The sequence below is a fragment of the Cynoglossus semilaevis genome, chromosome 19 (assembly GCF_000523025.1).
Source record: "Cynoglossus semilaevis isolate Cse_v1.0 chromosome 19, Cse_v1.0, whole genome shotgun sequence".
Classification (NCBI taxonomy): domain Eukaryota; kingdom Metazoa; phylum Chordata; class Actinopteri; order Pleuronectiformes; family Cynoglossidae; genus Cynoglossus; species Cynoglossus semilaevis.
Window position 1 is genome coordinate 9,598,276 of NC_024325.1, and position 14,466 is coordinate 9,612,741.

Below are 14,466 nucleotides of genomic sequence, written 5' to 3' on the forward strand. Positions count from 1 at the left end.
ATTAATCAACTGCTGTATGTGTTGTGCAGTGTTGTGTATGTGACCCAGCTTCAGCAGGTGCTGTTGGTGTAATTGAACCCATGGGGTGTAAACAAAATGCACACACACACACACACACACACACACACACCCAAAAGTGTTTTTTGATATGCTGTGACATCCACTGCTTCAGGATTTGGCGACTGACCCAGCAGTTGATGTATCTGTGCTTTAAAAAAGCAATAACTTCGTCATAATGTCACTAACATGAAACCTCCTCCCTCTTCACCCCGCCCTCTCTTTCTTCCCTCCCTCCCAGGCCTCTTTGCACCTCCATGTGTCTTCAGTGCAATCAGATGAACTGCTGCACAGCAAACACTCCCACCCCCTTGACTCCAATCAGACCTCAGATGTACTCAGGTAACTAACACCACAGAACTCTCTCCACCACAGGTCGAGTGCTGACATGCAGTAACTCCTGTGACTGCTGTGTTCTTACAGTGGTTGTTACACTGAAATGGTTGAAGGACACTACAAATGCTATTAAAAAATACAGCAAATAAATGTGAATGCGCTAGCAATGCATTCATAATTCTGACTACCTGAGCTTTTAAGGACAATTTTAAACACTTTCAAGTTCTAGTTTTATTGCAGCTCAATATCCCTTTGTTTGCAACTTATAGATGAACACATGACAGCCTTGACTTTAAAGCATGAAAAAAACAACCATGGCATTTTACAACAAACAATTAATTTAAAAAAAATGTCAACCCATCTACATCAGCCCCTGCATATTAGTTTATACTGTTGGGTTTAAATTTTTATGCAACTGTTAAGCTACAAAAAAGATAAAACCAGACTGAGACAGCTAGTCTGAGCCACTAACTTTGAAGCAGGTACTTCACACGACAGTCTCAGTAACATGTTACCAGTAGAGTTCAAACTTTGGCAATGTTATCTTTAGAAATAACGAGTCAGAAACAACCACATTTCCAAAGGAAATGTAGGAAATGCACTCCTTTATAAAAATGTACTTAGTGACATTCATATATAGAGATTGACAAAATGCTCAGTTAGAAAAACTGCGCAAAAACCCCTGTGAAATCTCTGAAATAAAGAACTTTACACACCAGTCAATTTGGATCCTCTTACATTAATTCTGACCAATAACCACCAAGTTAAAAAAAATCTTGTCTACCTCTACCTTAACAGATATGTGCTGGAGCAGTACAACGCCCTCTCCTGGCTGACGTGTGACCCGGCCACGCAGGACCGTAGATCGTGTCTGCCCATTCACTTTGTGGTGCTCAACCAGATGTACAACTTCATCATGAACATGTTGTAGCCAATCCCCTGTTACAGCAAGAGGATGGTGGCAAAGCATTTCAGAGAAGAGGCAATCACGACTCCAAGATGGAGTTGCATCAAGACTGAAGAAAACTGCACGAACCAGAGCCTGGCACGGAGCTGGATCCTGCACCAAAAATGGATCAGAAGTTCTTTTCTCAGTCTGTGGCTGTGCAGACAGCGCTGTCCCTGTATAGAGACAAGGGAGAAAAGAAGAGGGGAAAACCCAAGTTGAGTTACAGTTAATGAATGAGCGAATGAGAGATTTATTATGGTATGTAGCATGGCAGCACAGTCACTGTCCATTTTTTTATTGGAAAGAGAAGTGTATCTGTAAAGTTATTGGAAGCAAAGGGACATATTTGATCAGGACAAAAAGTCCAGATAGTTTTAAGACCTGAAATTGTTTTTTATTCCTTTGGATAAAAGAGTATCCAAAAGAAATGCCTGCATCTATCTTATTTATTGTAAGTTTTAAATGTATAATTTGTCTTATTTCTTAACCTCTTTTATATGGAGAAGGTTTATATCACCTTCCTGCTTTAAAGCAATTGGTCTAAGATGTATCTAACCGTCTTAATTAAAAAAAACAACCGAGGAAAAAACAACATAAAAATAAAGTTGCAGTAGGTTGCTTTTAGAGTATTATTTTTTGTAATGGAGACAGAATATTTGTATTGTCACAATGTACAGAAGAATTAGAGGGGAAATTATGCTCCATGCCTTTGAGCATGAAGGACTTACAGCAAAGCTGTAGCTACAGAGGACTTGTACAGCAATGAACTTCACTTTGTTCAAATAAAGAGGTACATTGTTGTATATAGTATTTTATACTACACATTTAGACACAAAATGGCAATATATATATAAATAATTATATATGAATGCCATACCAGCAGTTGATGGTGTGGCTTCTGTTTTAGGAATAAAGTGCGTCAACTTATTTTCCTGCGCTTGTGTCTCTTGTCTTGGGAAAAGGGGGGCGGAGGGGAGGGGGGTGTGCAGTAAGATAACTGAAAATGGAGAACTCTTATTCCAAACTTGCTGATAGCAAGTTTGATTTTTATTAATAATAATTAATAATAATAATTTCTAATAATAATAAATAAGAAATGAACTCATCAGATTGTGGCACTTAGCAGAAACTTTTATAAAAAAAACAAAACAAAATTGCCTCAGATTGAAGCAGCTGGCATATTATCTGGGAACTCTGTGCATTTGTAATTGAACAGAAGTCCTGCTCTGTTAAATTTCTTATTTCAGTGCAAGGACAGTCAGTCTGACCTTACAACCTTAAATGCAGTGGCGTTTACTAACAAATAATGCAACAGAGCAGGGGTCGGGAACCCTAGCAGAGAGGGCCAATATAGTCACATATTTTAAAATGTATTTCTGTGAGAGCCATACAATATTTTTTTATAATCCAATACATAAAATACTTACCATTACTGTAACTTTTGGTGCTGCATGGTTTTGCATGGTTTTTGCAATTATTTAACACAAAGAAAGTACGCTGCTGCAACAAATGCAGAATATAAGGGGGATTATTTAAGAATTATTGGGTAATTGTTTTATTTATTTTAAGCTAAGTAATTCAGAAAAATCTTAAGACACTTGAATAGAAAATTTGGTCCTTACAGTATATACATGTAACTCCTTAAATCTCTAATGAGAAGTAGGACCGCGCTGGTTACTTCAGCGTAAATACTTCGTTTGTGTACAATTCGTCCGCCAAAGCTAAGTCAATCAGCACTGGAGGTCTGCACTGTCAGCGTGGTCGGTGTCACTCCACTGTCACCCTGATACGGCTAAATTAAAACCAATCACATATCTGTAGAAAATGTAAAAGTCAGAGCGTTTAATATAACAAAACAAAGCTTTAAACGTACCGGCAAACACAAGGGCAGTCTACTTCCCTTGCCTTTATTATAGAGTCCAGTGTAGCACCCGGTGCGACATATGGGAGTCTTGAGTTTTGTCGGGCCTTGAGGGTGAAATTTATTTTTTAAAGACCTCGTTCTAACACATAAGGTAAGATACATGTTTTATTGCAAAATATGAATCTAATACCAGGCGTTTATAAGGCGGATACACACGACTCATTGAATGTAAACACACCGACTGTTAGCATAGCCTAGCAATAGCAGTTAGCAGTGGGTAAATTCTGCTTGAAAATCACTGGGAATGAAAGAGCGCCAGCCACACAGCTGGAAGAACAGTATGTGTCGTTTAAGATAAACATTTTATAATGATAAGGGTAAAACTAGACGTTAGTTTGTTGAGGATTTTCTGAGATATGTAATAAAGTAAGTTTTTAGCAGTGCAACGATTTGTGAAATTGCTAATGTAAACTTGTTTTTATTTCCCTCTGTTTACTATTTTCATTTTTCTAATCTGGATAATTGATATTTTAAATGCGGATGCACGTATTTCAGAAATTAATCCATACAATAATTGTCGTGAGTAAAAATTGGGAAACTGTCAGTTTCATGGTCACTTAGTGTAGAGGTGTCTGCACTCCATAAAGCAACAAAGCTTGATTTTCGTGACAAAAAATACTAAGTAGTATCTAAAAATGCACATATAAATGTACATGAATATAAATGTACATGAAACAAACCATTACAAATGCAAAACTTTACAAACTATTTCAATTGCTTAAAAAGATATATAACATTTGCCAACTACTGTTTATTCATTTCACACTGCCCTTCGTTAGTTCGCTAAAAACATCTATTCTGGTGCTTTAGGACTAATAGATTTTTCTGTATTTTTAAGATTCAAGTAGGTTTTTGCGTCAGCGGACAGAGAACTATAACAATATTGAAGAAAATAATACACATAATATGAAGCATCATTAATTGATTTTGAATGTTTATAGTTTGCCTGAAAACAGAAATATAAATAATTGTTTGTTTTAAATCTTTTTTGCAGAGCTTTTAAAATTGTGCTTTTAAAAAGTTCTATAGTTCTCTGAAGCTTCAGCTGCAGAGATGGCAGACAGTGCAGGGCTACAGTTTGTCAGCGCCTTCGCATTTGAAGCCATGCAGAAGGTTGATGTGGTGCGTTTGGCTGCATTAAGTGACCCAGAGCTGAGGCTGCTGCTGCCCTGTCTGGTAAGGATGGCTCTTTGTGCTCCAGCTGACCAGAGCCAGTCCTGGGCTCAGGACAAGAAGCTCATTCTCCGCCTGCTGTCAGGAGTTGAGGCTGTCAACTCTATTGTAGCCCTCCTGTCTGTCGACTTTCATGCCTTGGAACAGGATGCACGGAAGGAGCAGCAACTGAGGTATTGATTAGTGCTACATTGCAAAAAAAAAAAGAAGCTAAAAATCCAAAGTTTAGCTTCAATTAATTAACAATTAAAAATCATGTTTGTTGTTTTTCTTCCAGACACAAGGTTGGTGGCTCTAACGGGGAAAGCATTTTGGTGTCGCAGTTACAGCATGGACTCACTTTGGAGTTCGAACACAGCGACCCACTTAGAAGACTGCGTCTGACTCTTGGTGAACTGCTGGTTATCATGAATAAGGTAAAGTCAAATATAAACAACCTTTTTAAAAAAATAAGGGTAATGCCATATTTATGAATAATGCTGACAAATAACTACTTTTCCAGCCAGTCTTAATAAAACCATTGCTACTACAGTGAGAAATTTAAATACTTCTGCACATAGTGACTGTTGTGTGAATTGTTACTGTGAATTTCCCCATTATGGGATGAACAAAGGACTAATGTTAACTTCTCACCTTTATTTTACCTACTCTGTTCAGCACAATTGAGTTGGATGAACTACTTTGTATCCCTTTGACTTTATATGTTTGTTATTCAGGTGGCAGACTCAAATGGAGAGTTTTTCTTAAAGTCCTCTGAACTATTTGAAAGTCCTGTTTACTTGGAAGAGGTTGCAGATGTCCTCTGTATTTTACAAGCAGGTAACCAAGTCTTTTTTCTTTCCTTAACCATCTAAGCTGATTGTACTTTTGCCACTCAGATTATATTATATTAAGTGTGTTTTTATTTTGTGTTGGCAGAGCTGCCCTCGCTGCTGCCCATAGTGGATGTGGCTGAGGCTCTGCTCCACGTACGCAATGGTGATTGGTTTCTGTGTCTGCTTGTGGCCAATGTCCCTGACAGCTTCAATGAAGGTAATTTACAGTTCACAGTGGTTCATTGAATAAAATTTAATCAAATATGATGTGTAACAAATGTTGAGGAAAATAAAAACTCGTGAAGGTCACAATTACAAATGTAGATTATCTGTTTGCATTAAACCTAAGGATTTATCAACAGCTCTCACTGCACTGTCTCCTCTGTAATTCATGAATTCATGTCAGTGGAAGTGATAACCTGAGCTCATTGAAACTGGTTGGCCTTGTAAATGATCTGCTCTAAACTGAGAAATGAGTCTTGGAATATAGAGTCGTTTGATGACTGTTGCCTTTTATTGACAGGAATTCAATTGAGTTTGTAAAAAGGAAGAAAATGACATGGCTGTGTTATTTTAAAAGAAATAATCACCTTTACCATCAGTCTGAAAAAGAATAGAAATATCAATTCAAAGAAAATACAGTGTTTAATTTTTTTACTCACGCTATTGGTTCTTTATCTGCCATTGAATCACTTGTTCTGTGATGGTTCCGCCTTTAAGCCACTGTCTGTGCAGAGATAAAGACAGCTCCTTATCATAAACCCAACACAGTCTTTTCTGTGTTAAGTGTTGAAATCCCCACCTTTTACCATCAGGTCAAAAGGTGATTAAACGTCCAAGCGTCTTAAAGTAAGGCCAGAATATCACCCAGATCTAAAAATCAGCATCCTTCTCATTTTCTTCCTCTCAGTGTTAGGGCTACACTCGCTGGTGTGTGACGGCAGGTTTAACCTTCTGGCTGTAAATTACACATTTTTATGGTGTTAGCTCACAAAAATGCAAGTTCAATGAATGATAATACCAACCCTGGGTGTAATAACCAAATAGTTCACATTTGCTGTGCAGAATTAAAACATTTAGGGAAAAAACGCTGCATTTTACATTCATGATTTCTCTCACTTTTATGCATGTCTTTTTTTTAACAGTGTGCAGAGGATTGATAAAGAACGGAGAACGTCAAGATGAGGAGAGTCTCGGTGGTCGACGCAGAACTGAAGCCCTGAGGCAGCTGTGTCACATGAACCCCTCACAGGCCCTCAACATCAGAGCTATGGCGGTCAGTTACTTTGTTACTCTTATTGTAGTGTGCTTTTGTGCAGCATAAATACATTAAAATCAAAACACAGACATAAATAAAACAACATGTCTTGTCAAACAGTGGCAATTCTGTGAGTGGATAAAGAATTTTAAAAAATGAAAGTTTTGTTTATGCTCAGGTGGAGGAGTGCCATCTGCCCGGCCTGGGAGTCGCTCTGACTTTAGACTACAAACCAGACGCAGCAGATGAAGCAGTCAGTCCTCTGGTCTCCTATGTGAGTGGCCTACTGCTGGGTACCAACAGCAAAGTGCGTACGTGGTTCAGCATGTTCATTCGCAATGGACAGCAGGTGAGTGGCTGGAGTGTGGGCGGGCACAAGCAATTTGTCTAGCGTGTAGCAGAGGGTGACAACAAGTACTGTGGGCACACACCCACTGCATGACTGCATGAACCAAATAGGTCATATGTCTGTGTGTATATGTCTTTAAAAAAACATGTTTTTCTTAGATAAATTAGATATATTACCCATAAGACACATTGCAAATTCTAATTATATTAGTAGTGTTTAGTGTACTTTTATTTGTGCCTTTTCATTTATAAATATTTGTTCTACATTGACATCAGAGTTTTTCCTCATGTACTCCCTGCTGTAGAAGAAATATTTAATCCTTATTTTTCAGTTTAATTTACTTATGCTAAAATGATCTCACTAATCTCAATTTAATTCATTTTATTTTCATTTTAATCAATAATTAATCAACCGTCGATTAAATAACCAACCAAATAAACTTCCATTTAATCCCTAATAAATAAAGAGAAACTTAAGCAAGCAGTTAATTACTTTGATCATTGAGTTGAGTCTAAATCGCCTTTGTCTTTTTTTCTGACCCTGTTCTGGCAGAGAAAGAGAGAGAGCAGCTCAGTGCTGTGGCAGATGCGTAGACAGCTGCTTTTGGAGCTGGTCGCCATCCTGCCACGCTCACGAGGCACACACATGTCCACTGACGGAGAGGAGGGCGGCGCAGGCTACTCTGGCCTGAGAGAGGAGCATGTGGTGAAGGCCAGCGCTTTGCTGCGACTGTACTGTGCTCTGATGGGTATTGCAGGTCTCAGGTAATTCATACAGCAGGGGTTCCTAAGATGTATATATACCGTATATTTTTTTTTTGTTCACCCCCAGGGACCCCCGCTTTGTAAACCACTGTCATAGAGAATTCAGTGACATCCTATTCAGTTGTGTTTATTATTTTAAGTTTGTTCTCAATGTTATTTTATATTCTGGATTTTTAAATCCAGAATATTTTAAATCAACTTTTATCAATCAGTTACAAATTCTGTTTTATATCATTGTGAAAGCTCCTGTCTTAGATAGATGATGTACTCGCTGTGGTTCCTCTGTAGACCAACAGATGAGGAGTCGGAGCAGCTGCTACAGCTGATGACCAGTCGGCCTCCAGCTACTCCTGCAGGCGTTCGATTCGTCTCTCTGTCTTTCTGCAAGCTGCTTGCCTTCCCCACTCTAGTCAGGTACATAGTCCTGGAGGCTCACCTTAGTGAAGTATTAGGTTTGTTGTTTAGCAGCTGAAGTTATATGCATGCTAACATATCTTTTTGTTTCATTGAAATCTAATGTCACCCCCTGTCCTGTGTGTCTGGATGCAGCACTCCAGAGCAGGAGCAGCTGATGGTCATGTGGCTCAGCTGGATGATCAAAGAAGAGGAATATTTTGAGAGGTTAGTGATATAACTCTTATATAATACTTTTTTTTTTAACATTCTGTATCATTTGGGATTTGTGGGGTTATGTGAGAGGATTCTATTTATAAAAATGTCCCTGACCTTAATTAACATTGTTATAAATGAATTAACTTAATGGTGAGTTCACAGTCACTTACTATGACTACGCTACTGTGGTCTGTAGAAAGAGCACACCTCACTGTTATATCGTTATGTATTTGTAGAAAGTAATAATACTGATATTTTTCTGTTTTTGTAGAAGCATGACAAACGTATATATACATTATATATATATATGTATACATACATAAATACTTAAAATAATATACTAAAAAATGACATGTTCTATATATATATTTTTTTTTTACATGGTTTAGGCTGCTATAGTCCAAAAAGTGTAATTTTCCTCAAATATTTCATTGCATTTCTTTTTCAAACAACAATAAAATAACTTTAATAACATTTTTGAAACCTTTAGAAATGAACAGTTTAAGTATTTTTTTTAATCAATTTTTGTTGTGTGCTGTGAAGCTGGGTTGTAATGTATTCACTAAGCAACAACCATGATTACAGTGCTATATGCTACGTGTTAATGTCACACTGGGTGACCTGATCAGATATATGTGCTAGAGTGGGTTTGTGTTGGTAGTTTGATTAGAATTCTGTCCTGTAAGTCCAGGCATTAATGTCTTTTCTTCTGTGTGTGCATGTTCTTTCCTACAGTGCTGCAGGCGTATCCGCTTCTTTCGGAGAGATGCTGTTACTGGTTGCCATGTATTTCCATAGCAACCAGCTTAGCTCCATTATTGAGTTGGTGTGCTCTACTTTGGGGATGAAGGTGAGGTAGACGGTGCAGAGCAGGAAGTGATCAATACCTCAGTCTGACTGAGCAGCTGATGTCCCCACGTCTCCATCACAATACTGCACTCTATCACTGTGTGTCTGCAGAGTATTATTACACAGTTGTTTGTTTGCTAATGTGCTGAGTAGCCTTCCCCTGTCTCAGTGTATTTTCCACCAAGACTTGACATGTAATTGGATTTAGTGCTTGTTTGTTTCCGCCTTCAGGGTAAATATCTTTATTCAGTGTTTTGATGTTTCGCTTGCCATGTAGTATTTTTCTTATGAAACAGGAAGCACATTACAGAACACTGCCTGTAGGCTGTTTTGACTGAGTTAATAATTCTTTTTTTCTTGTCTTATTGTTTAAACCTTTCACAGATTGCCATCAAGCCGAGCTCTCTAAGTAAAATGAAGACTATCTTCACTCAAGAAATCTTCACAGAGCAGGTATGTGTTCTACAGCCATAATAACCATAACGCTCACGTTCCTTTAACGCTCACCCGATAACGTGCCTGTTATGTGTGTTATCTAGGTTGTCACAGCTCATGCGGTTCGAGTTGCAGTGACGAATAACTTAAGTGCCAACATCACAGGATTCCTCCCGATTCACTGTATCTACCAGCTGCTTCGCAGCCGTGCCTTCACGAAGCACAAAGTCTCAATCAAGGTGTGATGATGTGATGTTTTGATAAACCAAGATGAGCTACTCGCTGGGCGGAACTAATAAAGGAAATGTCCCACTGTTATATCTACCAGGACTGGATATATCGCCAACTCTGTGAGACAACCACACCCATGCACACCCAGCTGATCCCTCTGATCGACGCCTATATCAACTCCATCCTCACTCCAGCATCCAAAGCCAACCCAGAGGCCACGAACCAGCCCATCACCGAGCTGGAGATCCTCACCGTCTTCCAGAGCGCTGCATGGGTGAGTTGACCGAGTGCGTGACAACAGTGACCAAAGTAAGAAAAAGAAAGAATCATTTGACTTGAGAAGAAGATAATATAAGTGCACTTTTATTTGGTGCATATTTAAGACCTACTTTTATAATAATGCTTTTTAAAGTGGACTAATAAATTGTTAAATACTGGGGCATTCACATTCAATCAACAGATTTAATTAGTCTCTGAGTCTAAATGGCTCAGTACACCGACAGTTGTAGCTGTTAGTTGAAGTTAAAGCTACATCACAATTTAAGCCTTATGTTATCAGAACACAAACATTTTATTATAGCTTCAAGAAACCTCTAATAATAAACTCTATCAATCCATGACTAATGATGCAGAATTCACAGTGTTCTATGTTCCACTGGTCTGGTACTTATGCTGAGCAGCACATTTACATTTGTTTCAAATACAGCTGTACTCTGTCTTCTCCACAACAAAGGCTAATTTTTCTTTTACTGTTTGTGTCGTTAGCCAGGCGATGGTGTGCGAGGAGGTCGACAGCGATATTCCATCACCACCCAACTGCTTATCCTCTATTACATCTTATCTTATGAGGAGAACCTGTTGGCCAGCACCAAACAGCTAGGTGAGACAATGAACCTACTCCCTTTCTCTCATCTCCTTCGAAGATGACAACGTTGTATTTGAGTTGGGGGCAAAACTCCTGTTAACTTGTTGGAGACTCACTCTACCTCAAGTGTGCAGTCGTTGTTTCTCCTCTGTCTTAACACAGTTTGTTGTTGGTTACTGCATGCACGGAGTAAAGAGATGGCACGTTAGGACAACTGTAGGTTACTGTGGGCATTAGCAGTTAGCCTGCCCTGTGTTTGTCCTCTAGTGGGACAAGAGCTCCTCTTGCCCTTCATTAGTCCAGATTTATGTGAGAGTTTAGGTCCATCTCTTTAATTGCTGTGTTTACCCAAGAACTCCTGCAGCCTTCAAGGAAGGAGTAATGATGCCTATCAGCAGTGATAATGAAGTCATGTCGATGAAAAATCACCACAGCTCCTCTCACATTCACACACCGTGGTGTCTCTGGTGTCCCCACGTTGCTGTGTAAAATGCCTTGCTCTTCTCTTGCTGTACATTTTCATAACACTCACTCATTCATTCACTGTCCTATGGTTTCTGGACTTGTTCTGTTTTTTTCCATTAAAGCCCTGATGCAGAAGAAGCCAAAGTCCTACTCTGCAGCCTTGATGGACCAAATCCCCATCAAGTACTTGGTAACCCAGGCCCAGGGACTGCAGCAGGAGCTGGGGGGTAAGACTAGCAGTGGGCATCACAAATAAAACTCAGAGCCAGTTATTTGAGTTTAATTAATTAATTAGTTTCTATATATTGCTTCTATGTAGCAGTTAACAGCTAATTTGTTTCCAGGCCTGCACTCTGCCCTGTTAAGGCTGCTGGCCACAAACTACCCCCACCTAAGTCAGGTGGAGGACTGGGTGTGTGAGGAGGAGGTGACAGGTACTCTTCCCCTGCTGCAGAAAATGATGCTGCCCAGCAACACCTGCAGATACACACAGAGCCAACTCCACCAGGGTGAGAACATCAAGTCATTGCAAAGAAAAAAAATCGAAATTGTAATCCTAATAAGGAAAAGAAAAGTGTATATTAAAAAGTTTTACTTTAATGGTAGTTAAACATGGAACAAAAATTAAGCATAACTCAAACTGTAATCTTGAGGTGTGTTTTTGTATTTACAGCCTTCCAGAAGCTGCCATCCAGCAGTCCCAGGCTGATGCGGGTCCTGGAACACTTGACACTGCTGTCACCTGGAGACCTGATACCTTATGCTGAAGCCCTCACAGCCAGCATGGCCCTATTATTGGAGCCCGCTGTGCCACGTCGTATATTACAGACCCTCAACAAGCTGTGGATGGGCCTCAACTCTGTGATGCCTCGAAGGTCAGTTCACAGGAAGAAAATATCTGGTCGAAATGCCAGGGATAATTGGAAACATTACGTCTTAATAATTGACAGTTTTGTCTTCCTATAAAGATAGTTAAATGTTAGACATGAATAGGAAAGCTGAAGATGCATGTGCATGTAAATCCCTATTATAGATTGTAGATGTTTATTGTCTTTGGCTGTCTGTTGAATTATTAACTACATCATTCAATAGAGGCTAAGGAATTGACACATAATCTTTCCTAAAGCGCTGTCAAGTGGCTCTGAGGCACAGTAAATGGATTAGAGGAAGAACAGGAATTTTGACCCTGGTACCGGGCCACTTGTTCAGTGATTACTGTGTGAACAGATCAGAGGTATTGAAAGAGCCAACTCTGTCAGCCTGTGTGAACCGCCTGGACAGAGGAGAGTGACCCTCACTTTGCCCTGAACTCACTGGAGCACAGTTACCAAAGCTCAGAACAGACATCCTATTGATTCCAACAGGGTCTTGAACAAGAAGAGCTCAGGGCAGAAAAACTGAGAGTGATGCTCCTCGAGGGATGGAGGGGATTGTTGGCCATTCTCTTTTCTCTTCCTCGATCTCTGTTGTGGTATTGGATGTTGCAGAGGGCTAAATCTGAGGCTTTCACACAGTTCAACTGATTGATGTACAGGATGGCTCAGGGCTGCAGGGGTCCCCTGTGGTTTGTAGTGGTCCTGCATTTGTCCTGTAAGAGTGACTGTCCACATTTATGGTCTTTCTTTTAATACATTTTATTATTATTCTTAAACCCGTTAGCCTTAAAACTCATTTTAAGACTCTGTTCATAATAATAATATATTTTATTTAAACAGCACCTTTAAAAACACACAAAGAAGTGTACATTAAAAAGAATCAATGTACACGTTGTAGATGTTGTTAAACAGTTTAGAATTCAGTATTGTGGAGGTCAGGAGATATAATGCCAGTGAATGGAAACTACAGTGAGGTGATTAAATGTCATTCCTGTGTTATGTGTTTCTGTGTTACAGACTGTGGGTCATGACCGTAAATGCCCTCCAGCCCTCGGCTAAGCTCCTTAGGCAGCAGAGATACACTCAGAACGACCTGATGGTGGATCCTCTCATTGTGCTACGCTGTGATCAGAGTGTGTACAGGTAATACCAGGGTTCTGTTATCTGCTTATTAATCAGAAATCAAATTTCACACAGTATTTCTGGAACCTAAGCAGTTTTACTTTTTATGTATTACATATGTAGTTGTTTTTCATTTATTTTGCCTTTTCCTCTAACAGGTGTCCTCCTTTAATGGACATTGTCCTCCACATGCTGAATGGTTACCTGCTGGCCTCAAAAGCCTACCTACACTGCCACCTGAAGGAGACGGCAGACTTTGATCGGCAGAACCAAACAGTGTCCAGCCTTGGAGTTCCTGGACAGCCTGAAACACCTGAGGTCACCAGAGAGGAGCTGAAAAATGCACTTCTGGCTGCACAGGTATTTCACACTGACACATTCCTGGAGTCTCTCACATTCATTTATTTTGCCTATGACTGGTCACAGGGTGTCGATCTTCAGTAGTAAGACATTTAGAAAGCACACAAATATACAGTGGTTTCACCACCAGTTATTTTTCCTTTTTTAAACTCCAGGACAGTGCAGCAGTCCAGATTCTTCTGGAGGTGTGTCTGCCAACTTCAGAGGAGCAGCTGCTGGGGGCTGACACAGAGAGCCTGTTGAAAAGCATTAGAGGGTCCGTGCCAGGGAAAATGAAACAAGGGAGCCTGGTGTCGAGAGGCGGCGGAGGCGTGGAGGACGCTGAGCCAGAGGGAGGTCTGCTCAGTGACCTGAGGGAGGTGCAGTGCCTCATCTGTTGTCTTCTTCATCAGATGTTCATCGCTGACCCCAACATTGCCAAGTTGGTTCACTTTCAGGTAAAACGTCAGGAAAAAGTCTAGAGTTGTTTAAGACAACTGTGAAGAGCACATAACGCAGTGTACTGTTCTTTTCAAATTTGAATTTGTAAATGTATATATAAATATAACTATATGTTAAATGCCTTAAAGAACCCAAAATGTGCAGCTTTTATTTTAAAAGTGTAAACTTACCTTTGTGGGTGTTTCAAGTTGTAGTAGCTGGAAAAAAAAACGCCAAAAACATTTGTAACTCTCATCCGCCCCATCAGCCATCACGGCTCTCTCTCAGACAGAGCAGAGGACCATATGGTTGGTTTCACTTAAGCAATTCATGTGCTTCAATGCTAATCCATCTCCTTGAAGTCATTGCCAAGTGATGCTGCATGCGTGTGTGAGCTCATCTTTGTGTGTTCAAGTGACCGGCCACTTTTATGATAAGTTGTAAACTCCCTGTGCTCTCCCTCTGTGGCTGTCTCTCTGTCAGGGTTACCCTCAAGCTCTGCTGCCTTTAACTGTGGCAGGCATTCCCTCCATTCATATCTGTTTGGACTTCATCCCAGAGCTGCTGGCCCAGCCCCAGCTGGAAAAGCAGGTGAGACCTCCCGTAC

The 14,466-nt window shown here is 40.0% G+C and overlaps 2 protein-coding genes across 2 annotated transcripts in view; both read left to right on the forward strand.

Moving 5' to 3' along the window:
* med13a (mediator complex subunit 13a) overlaps positions 1-2,269 on the forward strand; it is a 51,322-nt gene extending 49,053 nt beyond the window's left edge. Inside the window, exons 29-30 of the mRNA XM_008332832.3 lie at positions 299-399; positions 1,192-2,269. Of these exons, the coding sequence (XP_008331054.1) occupies positions 299-399; positions 1,192-1,324 (234 nt within the window). The 3' untranslated portion in view covers positions 1,325-2,269. The remainder of the gene's footprint in view (positions 1-298; positions 400-1,191) is intronic.
* A 634-nt stretch (positions 2,270-2,903) lies between these two features.
* The window catches only part of ints2 (integrator complex subunit 2), a 14,087-nt gene continuing 2,524 nt past the window's right edge, over positions 2,904-14,466 (forward strand). The window contains exons 1-22 of the mRNA XM_008332833.3: positions 2,904-3,357; positions 4,261-4,612; positions 4,717-4,855; positions 5,156-5,258; positions 5,358-5,471; positions 6,400-6,530; positions 6,691-6,861; positions 7,414-7,625; positions 7,914-8,039; positions 8,175-8,246; positions 8,973-9,087; positions 9,471-9,539; positions 9,626-9,760; positions 9,850-10,026; positions 10,518-10,632; positions 11,205-11,309; positions 11,427-11,591; positions 11,756-11,957; positions 12,975-13,100; positions 13,238-13,439; positions 13,595-13,876; positions 14,343-14,450. Of these exons, the coding sequence (XP_008331055.1) occupies positions 4,320-4,612; positions 4,717-4,855; positions 5,156-5,258; positions 5,358-5,471; positions 6,400-6,530; positions 6,691-6,861; positions 7,414-7,625; positions 7,914-8,039; positions 8,175-8,246; positions 8,973-9,087; positions 9,471-9,539; positions 9,626-9,760; positions 9,850-10,026; positions 10,518-10,632; positions 11,205-11,309; positions 11,427-11,591; positions 11,756-11,957; positions 12,975-13,100; positions 13,238-13,439; positions 13,595-13,876; positions 14,343-14,450 (3,162 nt within the window). The 5' untranslated portion in view covers positions 2,904-3,357; positions 4,261-4,319. The remainder of the gene's footprint in view (positions 3,358-4,260; positions 4,613-4,716; positions 4,856-5,155; positions 5,259-5,357; positions 5,472-6,399; positions 6,531-6,690; positions 6,862-7,413; positions 7,626-7,913; positions 8,040-8,174; positions 8,247-8,972; positions 9,088-9,470; positions 9,540-9,625; positions 9,761-9,849; positions 10,027-10,517; positions 10,633-11,204; positions 11,310-11,426; positions 11,592-11,755; positions 11,958-12,974; positions 13,101-13,237; positions 13,440-13,594; positions 13,877-14,342; positions 14,451-14,466) is intronic.